At 42.1% G+C, this 25,347-nt stretch overlaps 1 protein-coding gene across 2 annotated transcripts; it reads left to right on the forward strand.

Annotated features, from left to right (window-relative positions):
- The first annotated feature begins 1,931 nt into the window (after positions 1-1,931).
- Positions 1,932-15,560, forward strand: keap1a (kelch-like ECH-associated protein 1a). Of its 2 annotated transcripts, none has more exons than XM_079287318.1 (12): positions 1,932-2,083; positions 6,526-7,341; positions 7,713-7,912; positions 8,049-8,205; positions 8,942-9,034; positions 9,241-9,387; positions 9,491-9,597; positions 10,727-10,856; positions 11,108-11,304; positions 13,212-13,417; positions 13,849-14,025; positions 14,825-15,560. In XM_079287318.1, the coding sequence occupies exons 2-12, from the start codon at positions 7,132-7,134 to the stop codon at positions 15,001-15,003; spliced, it is 1,803 nt and encodes a 600-aa protein (XP_079143444.1). In that variant the 5' UTR covers positions 1,932-2,083; positions 6,526-7,131; the 3' UTR covers positions 15,004-15,560. The 2 variants fall into 2 exon arrangements, with proteins under 2 accessions (XP_079143444.1, XP_079143445.1); XM_079287319.1 differs by having other exon boundaries at positions 13,885-14,025.
- The last annotated feature ends 9,787 nt before the right edge of the window (positions 15,561-25,347 follow it).

Raw genomic sequence — 25,347 nt, forward strand, 5'->3', positions numbered from 1 at the left:
ATTACAGTTCACTACTCCACTACAAATTAAGATTTTACATTAAAGACATATGAGCAGTTCATAAAACATGAAATATTGTAAACAACCGAACAGTATTATACTTTAGAATAAAAGAATACAACAGGAAACTAGTACTCTATCAACATAAAGCCCCTGACCCCTGACCCCTGTCTCTAAGTAGTTCTCTTTTATATTCAATATTCCTGACTAACTAAACAGCAATCAGAGTTGATGTTCAGCGAAAACAGCCTTCACTGGAGTCACTGTGCATCTAGTCATCTAGTTTAAGGAAAGAGCCACAATGGCACAGAAAATATAAACATTTTCAGATGTGCACACTCCTATACATGTGCTTACCGCACCCTTAAAGGCATATTCCGTGTCAGAATGAATCATCAGATGTGAATCACATTCCAGGATATGTTTATTGGCAACAAAAGCACATCACTGTAAATGATTCTGGTGTATATTGTCCATAATTTGAGCCATGTATCTGTTTATTGCACAGGGAATAAGCTTAGGTTTGTGTTAGTTAAGAGTAGTTACATACTGATAAAATAACCTACTAACTAATCTAGACATCTGACTCCAAAAGATATAAAAGTCAGAATTGGAGACAAATATATATGACTGAATTGAGGCAGAAATAGTTCAATTGCATTGAAATGAAAGAGAGTCTTATGTGCATTGATTACACAGTGAGATAGCTTAATTCATGGTTTCACACAGGTCGTCATCTCCAGTAGGATACATTACATCTTTCACAACATCGTGGCTGTTGTGCTTTCAATGAGAAATAAAAATAATCTTTAACCATTATGCAGAACACCGTGTGCCTCTCTCATAATGATACAACCTGTCCTATCTATGTAGTGAGTCTATCTGTGGACTTTAATTTCCATCATTATCACTGGTGAATATGGCTTCATGTGTCTGTGGGTATGAACAGGATGTCGGTCAAATATAATTAGCTTGTCTTTCTCTATCCCGGGTCAAGAAATGATAATGGTAAGCTGCTGAACAAGTCTGCATGGGTTTTGATAAACTGGGGGAAGCATGTTCAGCGTGCCAATCTGCCACGGGTGTGGCCTGTCCCCTGTTGTTTGAGATGTCCATGGACAGGATATCAAAGCACTTCTGAGGTGAGGAGGCAGAGGGCAGTCACTCCAAGTGTGCTGCTGAATATTATTTGTTTCTGTTTTTTGGTTGTATACATTAACGTGCCCAGATTGGCTCAGTTTTATTTCTATTTTGTTCTCATTTGCTATATTGTCTTGTGTTACATTATGATCTTGTGTAACCCTGACTATCACATTCAATAGTGTAGTTTGTTGTATAATTGTCCTATATGGGTCTAATCTCACAACTTTCAAATAGGGTTATAGTTTTAGCAGTTGGTGAAGTGCCCTTTATATAAATCCACTATGTTATTATAGGATTACCTATTTGTTAAAAGGAGAACATACTGTCACCATCAGCCAAGATTATTCCTCAGGGCAGAAATGCAATGGGCAGAACCAGTGACTGTGTTAAGTTTCTCAATGATTCATCAATCAAACTTCTTAAGAAATGCTGTGTGTTTCCTTTGTGGTCCTGTGTGTGTGCGCGCGCGCGCGCGTGTGCGCGTTTCTTGATATAAAGCCGCTGCAGAGAGTTTTTTAACAGTGTGATGGTTATGACAGTGTGATGGTTATAACAGTGTGATGGTTATATAATCATTCCTGAATCAATGGAATTGTGGAATTTGGGAATTCCGCTCGTAACTTGTTGCCGTTTCGCCTAAATACTCCAGAGTTGCAGAGTCATGTTGAGGCATTAATTCCTCCCCACCACCGCCGCAGCTTTTGGAAGTCTGCCGACGGCGACGCAGGACGGGGCAGCAGCAGGCAGCAGAGACACCACAGCTCTTTATCGCATTTATCCTTCAACTGTGAAGACTGGCCGATCTGCTGCTTACCTCACAGGACGGGAAGCTTCAACCAGCGACAGCGGAGGGAGGACCTCCTGCGGTCGGACCAGCGATGCGGAAACTCCCCGATGTGATTATGGAGTTTTAACAGCTGCCGTGAAAGTACCGCTTTAGGTGAGTGAATCTACTGCCGTTTTTAAGTCCACAGTGTCGCTTTCATGTACTGAGTGGACGCGCCCTTTGTAAAAGAAAATGACTGTAACATTCAAACACTGTTGTTGTTGTCGGGCGCGCGTGTGTGTAACAGGATCGCTCGTGACATTTGTTACGTGATCTGTTATTACGAAGCAAACAGTGTTTCTGTGCTGGATACGGAAGATATCCGGTAGTTTTTACTTTGGTCGTCCGTTCACTTTGTTTCCTCAGTAGTGCGCAGACTCGTAAAGCGGAATTGAAACGTGCTCATTATTGTGTTTTTTTTCAAGGTCTGTCATTCATATAACGAGAGCCAAATGTTCTCCAACATCCTCATGCAAATACATAATTATGGCTTTAGGGAGCTGATTCATCCAGCGTGTTTTCAGTTAATCAATCACATAAATCTGCACACATTATATATTAAATGCATTCTCTGGTTCCAGTTTGCAGTTATTTGTTTCATTCCTCATAATATCATTGTCAATTCAATCTTGGGATTCTTTTTAGCTTTAAAAATAAAACAAGCAACTTGAAGATCGCTTTGGGGAAAACTGTTTTCACCAGTTTCTGCCATTTTAAATAAAAAAATATTTTCAACTTATTGAAAAAAATAATCACAAGTGCATCTATAATAAAGCAAAAAATAACAATTACGGCTGAAACTAACTATTTCAATATTGACTCCTCTTCTGATCATTTCTTTGATGAGTTGATTGTTTAGTCTTTAAACATAAAACAATTGTTTTGTCTGACCAACAATGCCAAAAAGATTTACTGTTAAAACAATGAAAAGCAGTTAATCAATCAACTATTGATACGATACAGATACTCCCTGCTGTAAGATATAACATCATTCATCATCAATGGAGAGGATCAATTACCCTAACCCTAACCTTACAAATAAACCGAAGCTGAAACAATTCGTTTATTAATCAATGAAACAGTGGATTAACAGTTTTTCTAATTGACCAGTTGCTCAAGTAATTTATTTTGCTTCTTTTAAGTAAACGTAATATCTTTGAGTTTTAGATTGTTGCTCTGATCAAACTGGTAATGTAAATATGTCAACTTGGGTTACAGGATTTGTTTTAAGAACATTGTATGGACCGAACAATTCATTGATTAATCAATGAAAATAATGTGTGGCACCATAGACTGCAACAAGAATATTAGCATTTTATATTTAGCCTACATACCATATCTGTTCAGCCTGTTCCCAAATGTTTCCGTGCGCACACGCTTTTACCGCAGATAAGGAAGGACTTTTCTTTGTTTAGGGACTGTATATTTAGTGCTTCTGATACGGCGAGTTTGCGGTCAGGAGGCATCATCACACTTTTTATTCTTCGTTCTCAAGTGTTATTTTAGGTCACAATGTTTAGTGTGCAGCGCTTGGATGAAGTTTCTGACCATCGAATCATCAGAAACCTTTGACCCCAGTCTGCCATCAGGGCATGCTGGAGGATGACAAGGCAGAAGAGCTCGTGTCACTGCTGTTACGAAACACTGCAAAAAGTCATGACACCTCAGCAGAGTCTTCACTCCTTACACAAAGTCCTGTGTGTTGCACGGCCGGGTCAAAGCTGACTGCAGTCTGACGTGTTCCCAGAGTGCTGCATCTGCCAACAGAAACAGTCTGTAAATAGTTAACTCTCCGTCCCTCTGCTTCTCTTGCTTCTTCTTATAACTTCTGCACTAAGCCAGGCTTGTGATTTATAATAAACACACAGTCTTGGTGCCAAAATTGACGCGTTTGAGTGGTTTCGTTCCTCCGTTCTTCTGTTATTCTCTGTCATTTTTAGTGTCTCAAAAGTAGAAGTGTCATCGGGCGAACACCAGAGCTCTCCTTCCTGAAATCAAACCCAATTTCATCAATGAAGCTGAAGTATCCTAAGAAATACATTTGACAAAAACCAAACAGGAGCACCTCCTGCAGTGCCAACAGTCAAGATATATTTCAAACAAACATTGATAGTTGAGATCAATAAACTGGTCAGAACTTGTGTTCTCTCAGTGCTCCTGCAGGCTTGAGCAATGCTTTATATAGTAGCCACGCTCTGCACACCGTGTTTACACAGTAATGCACTGTTAACCCCCTTAAAGCCTGATCAGGAGAGTAGGACAGGCTAATATTTCTAAGCACAATGGCCCTTTATGGAAAACTGAGGTGCACTGTATTAATGACTCTCACTTCCCTTCTCTTTCTTTTTAAATCTTCCATCAGTGAAATCGAAGTGATCCCACTCCTGGCATCTCTCGCCTCTCTCCCACTTTGTTTTGTTTTCTCTCCCTTGCTCACTGTATGTTGCCCCGAAAATCTCTCTGCCTCTGCTTCTCACTCTCCTTCCCTTTCCACCGCAAGCTTTTGGTCATGTGACCAGCAAACAGGCCGACCGACTGTAGGGGTGAGAGGTGAGGGAGCAGATTTTGATGGTGCACTAACCTCCTGGCGCTTGGCTCAGTGAAACACAATCATGCGATAAATGCTGGTGGTGCAGAGAAATAGCTGTCAGTTGCTGACTGTGAGTATGTGGATCTCGGAGGGTCGAGAGTAGTTTTGACACTGGTTGGATCAGGGTTTTGTCTCTGTCGTGCTAAACGTGTATCCACTGTTATTGAGTCTAATGGACTGCAAGGTATTTCTCCAGCATTGCAAGTATTTCATTGGAAGATTTTTTTTATCACTCCAATCAGGTAACTTTAACAGAACTGTTTATTTTAACAAATTATTTTTTTACAAATTATTTTGTAAATTATTTGTAAAATTATTTTTACAAATGATGCAAGCGACTGCATGCTTTTATTGTTGTACAGTTTGCCATTTTCTTTCATTAGTAAAGAGTATTGTCGATTTAATAAATTTGCAGTTCAGAAATGCGAAAGATACAGTAAGTTCATTTTTCAACCATAAAAAATACGATTACATATGATATTCACAGTTTTTTGAAAACCACTTTTAGTGATCCTTATTAATAATGTTTATCTTAATGTGTTCTGAATAAATTGTGTATTTGCTTTTTGTCTTGTGTTGCAAATGGGCTTTAACTGAGATTTAATCAGAGTTGATAAGAGGTGTTTGAGTGCTCTCCTGTTGCATCAGCTAATTGTTATTAGTGTGTTCATTTCTTGACACCTACTAAGTTAAGACAGTCAAACAGGTTCCAGTCAGATGACACCAGCCTGCTCCGACACAAGGGAGTGGTTATATGTCCTCCTTACTTCGTTTCTTGAGAAGTTAGGAACATAGAAGTGAATGTGTGAATAGAAGTGAATTCATTCATACGTTGTGTTGTTTTAAATAGCGTGAATGTATGTTCTGGATATTGTCAGCCGGCTACAGTCTGCAGAGTCTTACTCACTCCTCTCCGTGACTCATGACTGTGACTTCTGTTTGGCTGAGCTCTTTGGAGAAGCGACACTGGAAAAGAGGGTTTTAACTGACTACCGGTACATTACAGTGCTCTATTTTGCAATTTTAAAGCTAGGCTGGGTAATTTATTTCAGAAGGTTTTTGTAATATTTGTTTAAATGATCTTTGCATCCCAACAACCAGGCAAAGGCTCTGACAAACACGAATGAAAACCCGGTATCTGTGGCTGCTGCAGGCACTGTTAATAGGCCCGTCATTTTATTGGGCCCGGATGAGGCTTCACCTGCCTGTGCGTACTCTGCCCGTGACAGCTGTGAGTGCTAACAATAGCCATGCTCGTTGTTATTTTTCATGATGATATATTGACATTCATAGTAATAATTTTGGGGGAGTGGCCTTTACTTTCAATATCGATGAAACTGGTGTTTCGTTTGGTCTCCAAGATGATAAAAATTGGCCATTACATTGTCCTAGAGCAAAAGGTGATGTCATCAAATGTCTGGTTTTGTCTGACTAATAATCCAAAATCCACAAATTATTCAACTTACAATAATTTAAGACCAGCAGGAAATTCTCACATTTGAGAGCTTGGTACCATCAAATGTCATAAGTCATCTTATAAGTCAATTGGTTATACGATTAATATAATAGTTGCATATTTTCTTTCAATCAAATGACTAATTGTCGCAGCTCTACTGTGATCTTCTATTGATAAAAGGTTTCTGGTCAATCGTTGTAAATGAGAATATTTGTAAAGTTGTTAAAAGAAGTGTTTTCCTGAATAAAGCAAACTAAAAACACAGCAACCATTTCCTTGGGCTAAAGGTTGTGGCTTAAAGCAGTACAACAGAATCGGCTTTTCTGTTTCAGTCGCAAGGAAGTGAAATCGTGAGTGTGTGAGACTGTCACACACCCAAACATTCATTCACGATGGAAAAACATCATTCACATGAGATTTTGGTTCCATTAGCTTTTTCTAAAACCACTAAAAGTCTCTTATCTCTCTTCACTGGATCTGTTTTTTGTCTTTTGTCTTTTTTTTTTGCAGGATAAGCATCACAACAGACGGGGGTTGACGAAATCCCTGCCAGGATACATCCGATTGTGCAGTTACACACATTTGCCAACCACTTCCTCTTTTTTCCCCCCATTGGACAAAAAAATTGCAGAGGACTCTCTGAAATGTCAAAATGGATCACTTTCAAAGCCCTGGAACCTGTATAATCTGGACCAACAGCGATTCAATGATCATGGTCTGACTTGTGCTTTGGGAACTGTCCGATCCGGATTCAAAAGCTGCCAGTCATGTTGGAGCCTGGATCTGTGGATGAGGGAGTATTATGTGGTTCACCATCACTACTTGCCGGGCCTGCCGACTGTAACCAGGATCACCAGTCATGGATAGTACCATTATGCTCTTCACATCTCTAATTTCTTTGTCTCCTTGTTGAATAGACTTTTTTTGTGTTAAATTTAAGGCAAAATGAAGGAACTAAGGACATCTTCTCACCGGAGCCTTTACAAAGACAAAGGAATTTTATCCGCTGAAAGTCTGAGCCCAACGGGATAAGAACTGAAAACTCTGTAAAGTACAAGACTCGAATACGAAACAAGTAATTCCTCAAACAAACTTCAAGAGTACTTCTCTCCCAGAATGCATTGCCCGAGGACGAAACGCCTGGCCCGCAACTCAGATTTCTCGGCTATCGCGGTTCCCTCGATGCATGGGTCCGGGTATCTTGACTACAGAGTCGAGACCCACGCTCCCAAAGTCCTCGAGGTCATGGAGGAATTCAGACGGCATGAGATGTTGTGTGACCTGGTGCTCCATGTCACATACAATGAAAGAACAGTGGACTACAAGGTGAGGCACCTTCTAAATTCAATGCAGTTTGTACCCTTTTGTTCACAGTTTGTCAAAATGCCAAATTTATAAACACACAAAGTCCTATAATGAAGCCCTGACCCTGACTACGGTAAATGCAGTAAAAGTCAGCAGAGTTGTGGTAGCTCTATAGATGCCGTGGCAAGTCATCGTGACTCAGCATCTGCTGCTACATGCTGACAGTGACGGCAGCAGCTAATTGACGAACCTTTGCATAGAATGTGTTCAAACGTGCACGCATTGAAGGGCGATGCCGTCGCAGTAATGGCGACTTGTTTACTTCAGGTGCTTCTCCAGATTCGTGGGATTAAGTGTTTCTTATTGATCCAATACATGCTGGTTGTTTTCAGGTGCACAGGGTGGTGCTGGCGTCCTGTAGCGCCTACTTCAGAGCCATGTTCACCAGCAGCTTCAAAGAGTGTCACGCCTCGGAGGTCACCCTGCGCGATGTCTGCCCTCAGGTGGTGGGAAGACTTATTGACTTTGCCTACACCTCCCACATCACAGTGGGAGAAAACAGTGTGTTGCACGTTCTGTTGGCTGCTATGAGGTAAACGTACAGTATTTAAACAGCAAGTACACGTGCTTGATTTCTTAAATCTATCACTCTTTTTATCTTTCAACATTTACCAGTTAGAGAATCTACAGTAGTGAATTTCACCTCCATTTACTTTCTTCTCTATAAGGTATCAGATGGAGGACGTGGCCAAGGCGTGCTGCGATTTCCTCACCAAGCACCTGGAGCCGGCCAATGTCATCGGCATCGCCCGCTTTGCTGAGGAGATCTACTGCAAGGAGCTGCACCAGCGGAGTCGAGAGTATATCAACACACACTTCAATGAGGTGAGGCGAACATACGGGAAGCTCAAACACACAAGTTATCCGTTCAAATATAATCAAGTCAAGTTTTTATGAACGCTCATTCAGGCATCGGGTCAGCAGCAAAGCTGTAGCACTTTAAATTCTGTCTTTGGATCTTATAGATGTTGATTGAGCTTAATTAGACATTTCACACATGTTCACACATGTTCTCTCTTTCCCTGACGCTGTTGTTTTGTGGCCAGAGGCATAATGTTGTCCGTCCGTCTGGTCCATTCTCATGAATATCTCAGGGACGCCTGGTGGGAATGTCTTCAAATTTGGCACAAACATCTATTTCCACACGAGGCTCAACTGATTAGAATTTGCTGGTCAAAGGTCACTGCGACGTCACAAAACGTTTATGGCTATAAAATAAGTTATATGCTAATTAAGACACATTAACACAAATATCCAACAGGATATAGTGATGACACTTTCGACAGACATGGACGCAACATGGCTGGTTGGCAGAGGCATGCAACCACGAGGCGGTAATGCTCGTTTAAATGGCAGCAACCTCTGTAAGTGTGTGAATGCTCCCTCTGTGTCTGTGTCTTATCTCTAATTCCTGACTCTAATGCGCTGCCTACCAACTCACATTATTCACTGAATAATACTGTACCGCATAAGAAAATGCAATCTGAAAACGGACTGAAAAGTGCATATTCAGTAGTCTGATGCCTTTCTCTGACTCTGCTCTTGTGTCTCTCTGTCTAAGGTGATTAAAGAAGACGAGTTCTTCAGCCTCTCCCACTGCCAGCTGCTGGAGCTCATCAGTCAGGACAGTCTCAAGGTGCTCTGTGAGTCTGAGGTGAGTGGCATTAAAAGAACGAATTCAAACTTGAAAATGTCAATTTAGTTTGTGAAGTCGGCGAATGATTTTGTTCTCGTGTGTCACACGACAGTCATCTGATGCTAAAAAAGGTCAAACATAGCACAAATGCTATTCGTCCAAGTTCTGACAAGTGAATGTAGATACATAGGTACATAACAAACGCCTAAATACATTCCTATCAGGTGTATAAGGCCTGTACAGACTGGGTCCGCTGGGATATGGAGGGCAGAGCCCAGTACCTGCATGCCCTCCTGAATGCGGTTCATATCTACGCCCTGCCTCCTAAGTTCCTAAAGAACCAGCTGCTGTCCTGCCCCATCCTCAGCAAGGTAAACCACAGTCTTGCTTCATGTTTTTGTTTTCTATTTGAGAAAGACATTATTTTCAGTGTTCCTTACAACTCTTCTCTTTTATCAACTCTTTTATCTCCAGGCCAATTCCTGTAAGGACTTCCTGTCTAAAATCTTCCAAGATATGACTTTGAGGAAGCTGCCTCCTGCACCTAACCGTGGAACGCAGCTCATCTATGTAGCCGGCGGGTACTTATCTCAAATAGTTTTTATCAACAGCAATTCTTTGGTCGCACACTTATTTTTCTGATATCGATCATACAAAAATAAACTGATTATGAGACAACAGTTTGATGACGTGCATGTTAATGAGTAGGCTTTCCTCACAACCATAGACCATGTTGGCTCACAACAAGCTTTTGGCAGCAGCTGTGTTGTTGTTTCTTATCATGTTTGATGCAAAACATCGATCCAGAAAGTGTCTCAGTCTGCCACCCAGTGGCTGTTAGGAGGTTATGTAAGCACCCTCTTATTTTTGTAAGCCCTTCATACATACTGTAGTTTGGGCTAGGCCTCATGGCCAAAATCCTCTATCACAATAAATGTAATTTAATGTCTTGACAATGATTTTTATCACTATATAGGATTTCTGGTAATTTTATAAATGACCAGAAACACCATGGTCTTTTTATACTCTTGCGTAAATTAAATAATCTGATACATTTGAGGTAATATTTGCTTGTTATTATCAATTAAGACAACGCAATTGTGTATCATCATATCTCAAAAAGTTATTTAATCATGATATGATTCCATTGAAAGATGATTCTCATCCTGAATTGTTACCCCAGTCCTAACTGTAGTGGCAAACTGCATGTTGACCTATTTTCCACTGCCATAAACAACAGGTGGGGTTTTAACCAAAGTGGTAAGCTTAGAACTACCATTAGAATGTTCATTTATTGTATCGATACACTTATTTGAGTGCAGTACTTTGACTGCAGAGCATTTGGATTGTGCTGCTTCAGGTGTTTTGAGTTTTTTGATGGTCTTATTCTGTTTTTTGTTTTTTTTGGACCTTTTAAAAAAAAATAGCATTAATTTAAGTCAATTTGGTGTACGGCTGGTATAAAAGTACAAACGGGGTTTGCAATGTGTTTTTGACTGACGTGGGAAAGAGTAGTTTTTGTCTTCACTCGAACCAAATTGCACCACTAAATTTCAAACCGCACCATTCATACATACATACATACTGTATGTCAGCATATTAAGTCATTGGTCTTTTCTACTGTCTACTTATTTTAGTACACATTCTTTTAATGAATGCATATCAAATCAAGAGCGCATTTAGAGTGAACATACAATTGTCTCTGTTCAGATACAAGCAGCGTTCACTGGACTCCATGGAGGCCTTTGATCCCAGGAGGAATGTGTGGCTAAAACTGGCTGACATGGGGTCTGCATGCAGTGGTCTGGGGGCCTGCGCGCTGTTTGGACTCCTTTACACTGTAAGTTGCACCCCTTGTGTCATAGCACCAATGAAATGTCATTATAAAAACATCGCAGAGAGTTTTAGTTTCTGGGTGACATTCGAAGACACAATTATATGTTGTTGTATAATATGATATGAGAAATACAAACCTGGGAAACTAAATTCAAACTGGTTTAGTTTTGTGCCACTGTACTGGCACATCTCTCTGTACATTTGACATTCAATACTGTAATGGACCAATGTTTGTTTTGACATGAATCTGTTCAGGTTGGAGGCCGGGACATGTCGCTTCAAAACATCACAGAGTCCAGCGCCCTGTGCTGCTACAACCCGATGACCAACCAGTGGAGCCAGCAAGCCTCCCTCAGCCTCCCAAGGAACAGGGTCGGGGTGGGCGTGGTGGACGGCTGCATCTACGCTGTCGGAGGCTCGCAGGGCTCCGCACATCACAACACGGTGGAGAGGTGAGACGTGTGTGACGATTTGTTTATTTCACTCGGCACTTACGAGAAGTAATTTGATTTTAATGACATCTTATTTACGAGGATGAATGTGACGAGCACAGATTTCCTCCCCCTATGCACACATTTTCAGATTAAGTGCATTTACCTCAGTGCAAGTACAGATAATGACGCGATGAAATGAAATGAATAGCTGCCATTCAACCTAAAGAGCAGTCATGCAAAACGGGCTCTTTCAAAACATGTCGAGACACACAATGCAGGAATGTCAATCTGGTCCGGGAAGCTTTACATCTTTTTTTGCTGCCACCGCCGAGCAGGGAGGAGTTTTAATGCTGCGATAAATCAGTTTCAATCAATTAGTCACAAAAAAAGTCACGTCAAGCCAAATTACGATGATTCTTTTTGATACGTAACCTCAATCCCCTTTTGTAATAATGGGTGTATATTTCTAAAAGATGCTGGTCACAAGAGAATTATTAGAGCTCATCAGACGCCACTTGGAAGTCTTTTCACAAGAGGCTGCTAAATATAATGAAAGCTGATAAAACAATTTGAAATGAAAATCCGATGTGAAACGCATCAAAGGAGATTAGAGCATTTATAGGAACAACGTTTGGCAGAAAGGACTCCGCTCTTCAGGATGCCTCCCAAATGAATCCAGGCAACATGTAAGAGATTCAACAGGGAGCTATACCTCCTTCTTCTAGTGCGCTATATTGAGATTATGTATTGTCATTTATCATTGAAATTTGCCTTGCTGCATGTAGTAATTTCAGGGTTCAGAGCACAGGGTCAGTGTCAGCACATTGACTCGAGAAGTGACTTGCATTGAGTGGTTTTCTCAAGGGCACTTTGCCAATGTTTTAGGGCAGGTGGTGTAATATCAGCCACCCTCCTATCATCAGTTTACAGCTGGAATACACCCAGTACCGAGAAGGAATGTAATCGTTAACATGCAGTCCAACCTGTCACATGAACCTTTGTTGTCACAAAGGTTGTCACACAAACTCAGCCCTTTGTTGGTGTTATTACTCATATTATGCTTTTTCCAGTGTTAGAGGAATAGTCCAACATTTTGGGGGTTATGTTATTTTCTTTCTTGCTGTGAGTTAAATAAGAGGATTAATCCAAAGGTAGAAGAATAATGTACCTACCAACAATCTTCTATTCATTATTTAATCTGTTCAAAAAGCATAGAGCTGGGGTTAGGCTGACTCCCCCCTCCCCTTTTGGACAGAGCCGAGCTAGCTGTTTCCCCCTCCATCCAGTCTTTATGCTAAGCTAAGCTAACCGATATGAGTGAGGTATTCTCTCCTCTAACCGTCATTGAGAAAGCCAACAAGCCTATTTGAGCAAAAACAAATCAAGCGATCTCTTTAAAAAGATTTTAAAAAATACCTCCTGCACATTTTATTGACTACGTTTTTTGAACAAAGTAGGATCGAAACGTAGTCAATAAAGTTGTGGCATGGAGTCGTGTACAGGCGTTACCTTTCTCTTTATGATGCTTCTCTGATACACCTACGTGTACAATTAATCTTCTTCCAGCTGTTCCTTTTAAAAAGGTGTTCAATAAAACACGTAGTTTACAGTAAAAGATGAGCTTAATTTGACCTTTTAAACCTTTCTTGTCTCTATCTGCTCTCATTGGTGTTACAACCTCTTTGGCTTCAAATAAAGCTGAACAATAGTTGCCAAACATGGTTGCCAGCTTAACCTAATCCACTTCAAATTGACTGGCTGGTGTAGCTTGAGAAGGTTGCGTCACACAGCCACTGCCATCACGTTCTGCCGCTCTGATTCACCTGTTTGAATATCGTAATTGATTAATATGTAACAACATTAGGAACTGTCAACAGATTATCACATTGGCTGCATGCACTGCTCAACTGCTGTTTGGTTTGCAGGTGGGATCCAGAGTCTAATCGCTGGTCCTTTGTTTGCCCGATGTCGGTGGCTCGTCTGGGTGCTGGAGTGACGGCGTGCGAGGGGGTTCTGTATGTGGTGGGGGGATACGACGGGCAGAACCGCTGGAACACTGCTGAGAAGTACCAGCCTGACACTAACACCTGGCAGCAGCTGGCACCCATGAGCACCATACGCAGTGGACTGGGTGTGTGTGTGTGTGTGTGTGTGTGTGTGTGTACTCCTGTCTTTACGAGAGCCAGTCTGATGAAACAAATGAGATATTATGTATTGATGAGTGAGCTTTAGATGTGCTGGTAAGCAGGTTATGTTACCTTCAGAATGAGGAAGGCTAGCTATTTACCCCTAGCTCCAGTCTTTATGCTAAGCTAAGCTTCATATTTAACAGAAAGACGTGGTGTCAATCCTCTAATCTTACTGTCAGCAGTAACATGATTAAGCGCATTTGTAGTTTTACAGGTTTTATGCTAAGCTAAGCGACTGCTGGTTCCAGCTGCATATTTAATGAACCGTGTGGTATTGATCTTCTCATCTAACTCTCAGAAACAAAAGGGAATAAGCCATTTTGCCAAAATGTCAATATTTTCCTGTAAGTTCCCTCGCTGTCTGTCTTTATAGGTTTGGTGTGTGTGAACTCTCACCTGTACGCAATAGGAGGGTATGATGGGCGGAGCCAGCTGTGTTCTGTGGAGCGTTACAATATAACCAGGAACCAATGGGAGCCAAGGGCCTCCATGCAGCACTGCCGCAGTGCACACGGAGTCGCAGTCCACCATGGGTGCATCTTTGTCCTCGGTCAGTCACGTCATCAATCAGGTTATAAGAAAGTATTTTGGGAAGAGATAGCATACTCACAAAAATATATATATGATGAATGATCTTACATTTACACAAATAAAGTCGACCTGTTTCACTTCGTTAGGCTCATGCAGAGTTCATGATGTATTTTTTAAGTATTATAGATTTATTTTTCTGATTTTGTATTTCATTTCTTTATTTTATTGTAATAATTTATAATTTTTCTATAACTATTTAACTTTTTTAGAATTATTTATTTGGTGTGTGTTGCTCCTGGGTATTTTAGTATACATTTTATTTTTGATTAAGCTTGGATTCATTAATATTGATTGCCCGTTTTTGTGTGCAACAACTACTTAAGTACATGAACAGTTATGTGTGCGCGTAACTTAAGTTGTATTCGTATGAGTTAAAAGAAGTCTCTGGTATATTTCACGTGTCTGATGCTGGTGAGCCCAAGAAGAAGTTTATGCATGTAGACTCAATAAGACTCGTAAAGTAATTAGATAATTCTGATTAATTAGTAGACAGTTGGGTCAGGAGGCTCAATGTGGCTCAATGGCTAAGTGTTGTTTAATTAAATAGAGTAAAGCGTGGATCAAATGTTAAGAGTACGGCAAACGGATGAGCAGGAGGGAAATTAAATCTCAGATCGGAAAGAAATAACAAACCTCGTTAGTAAATTAAAATCAATTAAAATCAAAAAATCAATTGCCTAAAGACAGAACAATTGATCATTCCTCTAATCGGTTTACCAACGGCTCTGTTGAACATGTTTTGTTTGTGTTTTATCCAGGAGGCTTTAACCAGCACGGCTTCCTGTCCAGCGTTGAGTGTTACTGTCCAGACAGAAATGAATGGACGTGGGTCACCGACATGCCCGTCGGCTGCAGCGGCATGGGCGTCGCTGTTACCATGGAGCCCTGTCCCGGCAGCCTGCCTGAACAAGAGGACGACGAGGATGGAGCCACATGACGATGAGGACGAAATCGGTTGATGTTTCAAGTGTTGAGTACATTTTTTTAAGTGGTGCTGCTTTTCAAGAGAGGGTTAAGTGAAAAACATTCCAATATGAAAACTCCTCATACCTCCCCGCTCTCATGGAGCTCATTTGTATCGCCCTGTGGAGTACTGCACACGTGTTCTGAATGGAAGAGGAAGAATATTTCTACATCTTCTCCGGGGACAGATGATTCGGGGAAAGGTGGTAGCACAACAGTGACCTCGCAATGAACAAGGTGCTACAGATGTTCTCAAACAGCTATCAAATCAAATAATGGTACCATTTGATTCAGTATTGTTATTCCTCAGCTGTTTTTAATCTCTTTTGTGTTACATTTATTTGTAACTTTACAAAATGAATCACCTTCAGTATCCTGATTTCGTCTGTGTTGAAACTCTACCTCTCTCTGTCTAAATGAGCACTTTTCTGATGTGTTTGTCTTTATTTTGTGCCAATATAGTTTCACCCCAAACTGCCATTTTGTGTGCATTCAACATATTTTTATTTTGTGACAATAAAGTTAATCTAATGTGTATTTCTGCACTACATTATCATAATTTTTAATTCACATTTTCTCCAATGCACTGACGTCAGTAAAGAAAACTGGGTTTTTTTTCTTGACTTCTTGTGCTCTCAAGTGTGTCGGCTCCAATATGTAACAGCACGTGCACTACCACTAGATGGTGGGATTAGTCCAAAAACAGCTGCAACGTCAAATGTTTCTGTTTTTGGTTTTTCCATGTAAAAGTGCCCTAAAGGAACTTCCAGCTTAAAAAGAACCGCAACAGAATAAGGGCTCTAAACAATGATGCGTTACCATATTAACTGATCTACAGTACGTATGGAATTCGCACACTATGAGCATTGATGTCCAGTTTGGATGAAGAATATTTGTCCATGTTTTCTTGCTAAGGGAGAATAATTAGAGCTAGACAGCCGAGCCTTCAGCCGTTACTCCAGCAGTCCAGAAGAAAGACTACACGTCGACCGCAGACTTCTCTCGTGTGTTTACTTATCTCTCTCTGCACTGCTGCTCCCCGGCTCCTCCATGGGTCACCTGCAATTATCACAGCAGGGCCAACAAAGAAGACGGAGCAATTATTCAAATACATGTTGAGATTTGTGACCGAGAAGAATGAAGGAGAAGCAAAATAAAGAAAATGTTCATGTATGTTTTGTTGCTTTCCTGGAATAATAGGTGATGGTCACATGTTTGAATCCATCTCGGATTTCAAAAACTCTCTCTGACGTGCAGTGCATCGCGAGCGTTCATTATTGACAGAGCAACCTGTTGGACGACGAGCAGCGTTGAAGTGGTGGCAGAGGAGGAAGCGGCAGAGCTGTGGTTGTGTGTTCGGGCCCCGTAGAGGGAGAGCGGAGACCGCCGATAGGGTAGAGGGCTCTTACTCCCTACTTAAAGCCCGACACAAGAGCAAATGACTCACATGGCGAACCCGTGACGTAGGCATCTCGCGCACATGCAAACACAAATATGTCCCATGCACAAACACATTCTGTTCTTTATCTGTCACACACGCATGTGTGTGTGTGTGTGTGCGTGTGCAAAACAAAGCTGGCTGTCTCTTATTCACAGGCTGTGGAAGCAGATTTGCCTCAATGCTTCCATTGTCTCATGAGGGGAGAGGAATACAGAAAGAGATGAGGCACTGTACAGCAGGGAGACTTGCCTTCCGTAGAGAATCAGCGGAGGAAAATGAGTACACATACAGATGTAGCTGTTGTACAAGTCTGTCGTTTGCACGCTCGCCGCACTAATGCAGAACAGTTGCACAACCCTCAAGAGAAACTGTTGGTGGAGGGACTCTTCCTCTGATCGAGCAGCAGAGATGCCGTCTATAAGAACTGTAATAACTAAGTCATTACTTTGGTGCATAGCAGTGTTGTAGTGCTCGAGATTGGTCCTGGTCTCGAGACCACTCTTTGAAGGACTCTGAATCGACTGGCTTTTTACTCGTGTCTTGGCCTCGGACAAAGAGGTCTCAGAATTTTATGTCAAGTCTACAGTTGCGGGGGATCCTCCGATTGCCTGGGAATTGTCTGATTTCATTGCTAACATCATCCCTGTGATTGCTCATAGAAAACAAAGGGGCATTCCCACACATACAATTCACCTCTGCAATACCTTTTGAATATGTTATCTCATAGTACACTTCGACATACGCTCATATATATGGAAAGAAAAGCGGTGAGTAAAGAGGAATGCCTATGGTTTGCATGTTCCACTCTTTATCGGATGTGTCTCATGCAGTGTGGGGTCCCGCACTGGTCTTGGTCTTGACTTGGACTCAACCCCACAAAGTCTTGATCTCGTCTCTCGGTCATGACTTGGTCTCGGTTTAGCTGGTCTTGACTGCAACCCTGGTGCGTAGTGTTTTACATTAACACCAGCAGACAGGCAGAAACTAACTTTGGGCCAGAGACCTGTAAGTGCTATAGGACCTCAGCAAGTGCTCTTCTTGAATACTTAATTACTCGGATGTCACATTGAAATATATGAACATCGGAAGTGATAGAATCTAAAAGAGCTGATTATCAATCGTTGCGCAACAGAGCGTGCAGCTTCGCAGCATGCTGAAATGTGCCAGTTGGGATTAAAAAGTCTATCGGAGCTTAGAAATACTATAAGGGACGCATACAGTGTGTTGTAACGCGGAGATGTCCGGCCTTTCTCAAGTCTCCGCAGGGGGGAAGGAATCCTGAAGAGGCCGAAGCAGCCTGAACATTACAATAAGGCTTGTCCTGTTGGATGTGGCTTATTCTGCCTTATTCAGATCTGCATGCAGGCAGGAGGTAGAGTTGAGCCTCTATAGGATTTGAAGAGGTTGGGGGGGGCTTTAATGCCAGTGGGCCTATAGCTGGGCTTGTGTAGGTGTGACCTTGGCAAGTGATGACCTCATCAACATCCCTGCCTGCAAAGCTGATCTGTTACATGTTACATTCTGAAGGATGCTCCTACGATGGAGCCACCCATGAAGGTGACATTGGTGAGCGGGGGGCTGGTGGCGTGGAAGCACCAGCCCTCGACGAGGCACGCGCAAACGCATTCGAATGAGGATGCATGCGAGTGCCGTGCATGCATGCAAATACTGTCCCCGCATTAGTCATTTGACATCGACACAAAGATTCCTGCGCAGCGTCGCGATGAACTACCTGAGAAACTTTATGTAAAATCTCCCGGATGCCTGCAGCAGGTGTTGCATTGTGACGGTGGTTAAAGGGTCAGACGGCTCTCTCTAATCTGACCCAAAATAATGCCGGATTTCTGCTCTGTGGCCAACACACAAAACCCATTTTCTGCCTTTATTTTCCCCAAGAAATGTTGTTCTTAACTTCCTCATTCACATGCAGTAGTTTTACTGATACAGTAAATGCCGCTCACCAACAAGCCGGTGTGGGTTACAGCCAACGCCTTGCTCAAGAGTTGTTGTTTTTTGTTTCTCACCCTCAGAGCTGTTGCTGCCCTGGATTAACTGTTACCAATGATGCTAACGCGTGTGACGGTTTCAGTTTATAGTGCGTGCATGACCATCCATGGCCCTCCTCTCTGTCAACAGATGCCCTTGAGCAAGGCACGTCCAGCTGAAGCAGTGGAGCTGATCAGTGACGAGCAGCAGCAGCAGAAGACAGACGGGTGAATGTTTGTGAGCAAAATGAGTGGGAAGCAGAGCATAACATGTAGGCTACTCAGCCGATGTGCCGTTGCATAAGTTTCAGAAGCAGTTGGACGAAGTTATGTGACAATGGCTGAGTTTAGACTATTGATCCTGATTAATGTATTCCTTCATCTGTTTTGTTCTCTATGTTTATTTGATAGACTAAAAATATAAAGTTAAAGTTCCATTTGAATATGGGACCTTTATGGCAAATGCATAAACTGCTGAAGCTCACTACCCTGATCTTGAGCATCATGTTATGAGTCGCTGTTGCCTGACAAAGGTTAAAGCATCTGCATTTCTAACATGCAAGAGGTATAACAGCACCAAAATAAAATGATATTATGTATAACATTTAAAATGTCATATGAAGGGGATATTTCTTGACTGAACAAACGCATGAACTGATTTTATTATAATGTTTCATTGGCATGTACAATGCGTCCGTGGTAGGCTACTCTAAAGTGAGTTCACAGTGACCTTATACTTTTAATGATGATCTCGTGTCATTATGATGTTCCTCCATCATTCCTGCAGTGACGTATAGTTTTCCTGAGATCACTGCACAGTGTTTCGTAAAGTATCATTACAATGATATGCAGAGGCTGCTGTTGTTTTTCGTTCGTGATCGGAGTCTGCCTGTTGTGAGCATGTAGTGCGGCCGACTGGTCTGTGTGTTCACTTCAACTGTGTTTCTCTCGGACTCGGAGGAAAGCATGAGTGGACGGTTTCAAGCTCCCCTCTCGCTCAATTGATTCTACTATGGGTCCTCCGGAAACACGGCGCTAAAACGCGGGGGAACTGAGCTTCAACTATTCCTCATGTGAATCTATTTCGACACTTGAAGTAACCCACGTTTAAAGAATTTAACTTTAAAATGTTGGGATATAATTCATGATGCCGCGAAAACGTATGCAATTGCTAGTGACACCCGCTTTCTCGGAAATGCACGTTTCCAGCACCCCCCTGTACCTACAGATGGTATATTCCACAATTTATTCCAGGGAAAGACTGACAGTTTTTTGGGTCATGAAGCAGCTGTTCAAGTCAGTGGTTCGCCCTCCCTCCGCAAGAATAAGGAATTAGTACATTTCAAATTAGATAACGACAAACGTTGGTGCAAGAAGAGAAAAAAGTATGACATTGTGTCCGTGGCACAAAATAAAGCATTTAAACATGACCAAAAATATTTTCTGTTGCTAAACAAAAACCTTAAATTGCCACAGTTCATTTCCAACACATTAATATGAACAATGGTGTGAGTTTTGTTAATATGTTTGCAGTTGTGATTGTGTGAGTAGAGCAAATTCCTTTTAAAATTCTCCTGATATTAAAGATTGAGAGGTTAGATCTCCCTTACACACACTCACACATACTGTGGCAGACCTACAGTAGGAAGTGGAGTTGAACAATGGTGGAATTACAGTTGACCCCTCTTCAATAAATCCAGTCAACGTTAGGTTGTGCCTCGGCAATCCATCAGCCTCCTATATAGCTTTAAATTACAGTTTTCATTCTGGCCCTGTGATAAAGGTGATAAATTCAAAGATCTGACCGGACTTAGCAACTGAACCTGGCTATTATAAATTTCACGATCAATACATCTTAAGCCGCCTTTTCGATACGTGCGGAGTGCATCCATTGCTGCATCTACCTTATTACCACATGTTTATGAGAAGGGACTGAATTTGTGCGCAGTGCTGCATACGTGACTGTTTTTGTGCATGTGTGTGCGCATGTAGCGTGGGTCAAGCCCCATGGAAACAGCAGCAGAGGTCCTCTGCTTTTAAGTGGATTAAAAACTCCAGCACAATCCCCAGGGCCAGCAGGCATTGGACAGACTGGGTGTAGTTTAGATGAGGACTTAAGACTGATTATTGCCTTTGTTTTTGCTGCTGCTGTTGCATGTATGGGTAATGCAGTGTACAGTACATGGAAATGTCTCTGCTGTCAATGTCAGCAGTGAGACCGGTATTAGCCAGTTAGTCTGCAAATTAGTGCGTTTGTAGTTTTACTATCTGTGTTCAATCTTTCGCAGCCCAGCTTCACTCTGAACATCAGCTGTTACCAACTTTGTCGCGCTGCTGCAGTGGAAAGATTCCTCAGCTCTGAATGTATATACCTGCAGAGCGTTTCTGTTTAGTCTGCCATCTTATCTCCTGCTGTAATACGTGAGCTCCTGTTATGGTTTCCCTGGGACCCAGTGTGTCACTCCCATACTTCTTGCAATGCGTCAGCACCAATTAACCGGGTCAATATTTCTCTGCTCCAGTTGTCGCAAGTCTGAGTCTGACACTGATCCGTCTCACACCACAAAATATTTTGGTGCCCAACTGTGTATTAATCGGTGTACTTAAGTATAAATCTGCCTAATGTCTTGTATAAATAACAAGTTTTGTTCATTCTTTTTTCTGATTCAAAGCCAAAAGACGGAGTTCATTATTTAATATGTCAGACACATGGGTTAGCATACAACAATAAGGATTAAGAGTCACTTTTCTTAAATGTAATATAGAACACATTTAATGTTTGTCCTAAGCAATATATTTGTGTGAATTCAGTCGTTGTTTTTTTCTTTTTGTGACCCCACATGATCTTCATAACCTCTATAATCTGCTTAGGATTTATGAGGCTTGGGACCAATGAAACAAATGAAAGGATCCAGCTTTTTTCACTTCCACACAGGTCGGGACAGAGGAATAGCTGTTGTTATATTAACTGAGCATAGGTTTTCAAACGTAATGACAATAACAGTATATTAATGATAATAGTGGGGTGTGGATCTGGCTTCTAAAATCACATGATCTGCTCTGTCTGTCCCGCCATGCTTCCCCGTTACTGTTGCTGTCCACTCTATACAAAACAATGAAGCAGAGAAGGTATAGAAATGAATGTTTAAGGAAGTAATGACTGTCAAACAGTTGTGCTCTCACCCAACAGGATGACAGTGTCTTCGGCATACAGAAGGCGATGTGCTCTACTAATCTGACTCTTTGCTTTGTTTTACCACTTCATTTGTTTCAGACACGGATGCATTTCTTTGTGTTTCTTACATTGTGGCCTGAAAAACCCAAATCTGCAAACTCTAGTGAATTCATTTGACCACGGGTTATGTTCTAATTGGGTTGAAATGTTGTTGTGCATGTTACAAAATAACATACATTACATATTTGCTGCTAAATGACAGTTTGCATGGTGATGTATGTCTTTGATTTAAAGGTTCCGCTTGCCTATCCAGCACCGGCTAATTTTCTATTTTGTTGAATCTGTCTTTGCTTATGGATGTTTTCTCAAGGAAACGTACGAAAACTTCAAGTATAGACAATCAATTGTAAAGCCTGTAAATATGCCAACTCATACCGACATGTTTAGCGCTTCCCCAAACTGGTCTGCACAAATGCTATAGCGTCCTTAGCTTCAATGCTCCGATTGCAAGTGTCCTTTGGGCCAAACGCAGAACCCCAAGTAGCTCCCCGGGCACTTCTCAGCATGCTTAGGATGGGTAAAATGCAGATGTCAAATTCCAAGTATGACCCAAATGCTTGGTAAGGAATGCATGATCCTATTATTAAGACAGTGATTCTAACATGGGCAGCATTTCTCTCACAAGTCTCTTAATGTCTACCTGTATTTCTTGCTGCACTCAAAAACTGATTGTTAGCTCCGCAGGCATTGAGGCTCTGTCGCCAACATTCTGGCTCTTTTTTGACGCGTTTTCTGATAAGGTGATCCAACAGATTACATGTTGAGTTTGCTACTGTGTTCAGTTGCTTTGTGACCTGGATACATTTTATGGTGGTGTTCTTTTCTTCACATGACAGAGGTTTTCAAAAATAATGAGAGTGTTTCTGACAGTAAACGGAGGCAATCAGCCAAGTTAAAGTTAGTTTCCTTGACGGATATTGACACAGGATTTAATCCATTGAGTGGTGGTTTTATTTTGTTTTAGATTTGTGAATAAAACAAGAGTGGCTTCAGAAAATCTAATAATATCTCTGCTTAGATCTTGCGTGCTGCACTATGATGTTATCTTCTTCACTGCCAAATCGCCAATTAGCTAGAAGTGGCTAGCTAGCATGCTACATGGCATGTGTAGAATTACACATTGCAGCCTATGTACAAAATATAAGCAGAATTGCTTATAATTTCCCCCCACACTTCCCGTCTGATAAAGCATCAGTTTTTTTCTGGAACATATTACATTGTGACGATACACGAAAACCCTGCACCTAAATCTGACCCTCACCCAAAACATGACTCGTCATTTCTCTTTCAGCTATTGTCACATGTCAACCATTCAAGTGCAAGACTTGTTGGACTCGTATGATTTCTCTGGTTGGAAAACCCCTCATCACACAGTTGCTATATTGTCTTAGGAACATGTTGGTGGGAACATTGACTCAAACATGGCCGCTCCTGCATTCAGATCCTCAATCACTTTTTCTGCTGGTCTTACACCACAGAATTGAGCAAATAGAAATTCCCTCCATTGTTATTTCTGTGGCCACTTGTTGACTATTTTGTAGTCCTTTGTGAATGATTTATTCCATTGTTCTGGAGAAGCTTCCACATTTTGGCTTGGCACATTAGGCTTGCATGTCTTTGTAAACTTTTCGGTCATCTCAAGAATTACGTTGCCAGTAAAGCATCGGCCTCTTCAGACGATCATTTTGACCAAACAGAGCCTTTAAAACTCTCCTTCTTACTCACGGCACATCTGGTTTCCTAGGACACTTGTGGTTGCCTAGGAATGATGTTGGTTTTTACATGGCGATGACATCACCCTACCCCCGATCCTTAGGGTTGCGGCTCTAGAAAAGCTGGTTTAAGTGTCCGAAACAATTTGAATGTCTGTGAACCAGTTTTTTTTGCGATAGAATGTTAAAAATGTTCAGAAACCAGTTCCAGCACCGGTCCGTGTCGGTGTAAAAGCCTCAGGGGGGAAATGGGATCAGGCCCCAAAGACTCACATGTCTGAGTGTGTGGTGGATGCATGTATACCTGCATGGACATGTGCGCTTACATGTGCGCCTGTCCACGAGTGTCTGTCTGTATGTATATGAGTGCGTGCATGAATTTGTGTGTGGGTGTGGATGAAAGTGTGTGTGTGTGTCTACTCCTGCCAGCCTCTAATGGGGATCATGTGTGGAGTCAGCAGCACAGACACACAAAAACATGCTAACCCCCAACCCCCATGCACGGTGCACGGTCTGCATTAACACGCATGTGCACGCACACACAAACACACACAGAGAGTGTGCCTCAGTCAGCGAGTTAAGAACAACTCCTAGGGGAGGTAAAGCACCATTTTGTGTATGTGTGGGTGTGGGTGTGTATGCGAGGCAGAACACACACTCTGTTTCAGAAGGATGGAGGTTTGGGGGAGGGAGGGGGTGTAAGGAAGGCGGAGGGGGAAGGGAGGGAACGAGAATAAGGAAGGGGGGTGAAGAGAGAAAGGAGAAAGATATGGGCAGTGAGCACAGGCAAAAGGATGGAAGGTGTGTGTGTCTGTGTGCGGGTGTGTGTGTGTCTGTGTGCGGGCGTGCGTGTTTGTGTGTGTGTGTGTGTGTGTGTGTGTGTGCGGGCGTGCGTGTGTGTGTGTGTGTCTGTGTGCGGGCGTGCGAGCGTGCGTGTATGTGCGTGTCTGTGTGCGGACAAGCAGGGAAAGAGAAGGAAAGAGAGAGCGAGAGAGCAGAAGATCGACAGGGAGGATAGAGTGAATGGCTCAGAATAAGAGAAAGCGAGAGAGGTTGAGGGGCCCTGCACGGGGGGAGAGGAGGCCCTGTAGTTTTACCCGAGGGGCGAGACAGTCAACAACACATGTATCCGAACCTTCAGACAAACCTCTGCGTCCAAGACAATAGCGAGCAAAACAGTGAAGCTCGCGAACCTGCTCTGCATGTTTGCGAGCGTCGCAGCTTTGTCCTTTGTCCTTTCTGTTCATTTCTAATGCTGAGAATGGTTCTGGTGTTGACCCCTGGACAAATCGTTGTTGGGATTGCAATCGGGGGTTTTGCTCAATGCGCACCATCTGAAGCACGAAAACAACAGCGCTACTGATACAGTCAATGTTCGAAATCGTGTAAATAGACAGAAAAACCATTTCGTACTGATCAAGCACGTGTGAACATTGAACTGCAAACACAGCTTAGGGCAATCAAAACGTCTTAAACTCTTTTCTTGGTTGGCTTTGACTTTTTTCATGAACTGTACATTGTCAGTTTGGTGAGCTCCCTGTCTAAGAAAATGTATTCTTAGTTTTTTCACAAACACTTGTTTTGATTTTTTGTTTTATATTTACCTTTATCAATGTAAAACTCCTCCGATTGACCATTGCATTTCTATAACATTGTCAGACTCACAATGGACAAATATAAGAAATATTGAAGCAGAACAACTACATAACCCACAACGCAACTGGACCACTGCAGTTCGGTCTGGTAAGCCCACTTCTTTGTACTCCACACCTCCAGAATTTTTTAATTTTCAAACTTGCAATCTTCAGCCCCAACCCAAGTTGACTCAAGTGACATCAGTGGAGGTAATTTCTTTGATTTCGTGCAGCTCCCTGCGTTCCCCAACAAATGTCCAGCAACACGAGCAATAAGTCCGCTGCGCAAGCCCCTGCAGTGCAGAACCTGC

Source organism: Melanostigma gelatinosum (genome assembly GCF_949748355.1).
Source record: "Melanostigma gelatinosum genome assembly, chromosome: 16".
NCBI classification, from domain to species: domain Eukaryota; kingdom Metazoa; phylum Chordata; class Actinopteri; order Perciformes; family Zoarcidae; genus Melanostigma; species Melanostigma gelatinosum.

What these genes read in the sequence shown, in the direction of transcription:
- keap1a (XM_079287318.1), top strand. Translation starts at nt 7,132, where the DNA reads ATGCATTGCCCGAGGACGAAACGCCTGGCCCGCAACTCAGATTTCTCG. An exon ending in GTTCTGTTGGCTGCTATGAG is followed by an intron (nt 7,913 to 8,048) that starts GTAAACGTACAG and finishes CTTCTCTATAAG; the next exon opens with GTATCAGATGGAGGACGTGG. An exon ending in TCAACACACACTTCAATGAG is followed by an intron (nt 8,206 to 8,941) that starts GTGAGGCGAACA and finishes TCTCTGTCTAAG; the next exon opens with GTGATTAAAGAAGACGAGTT.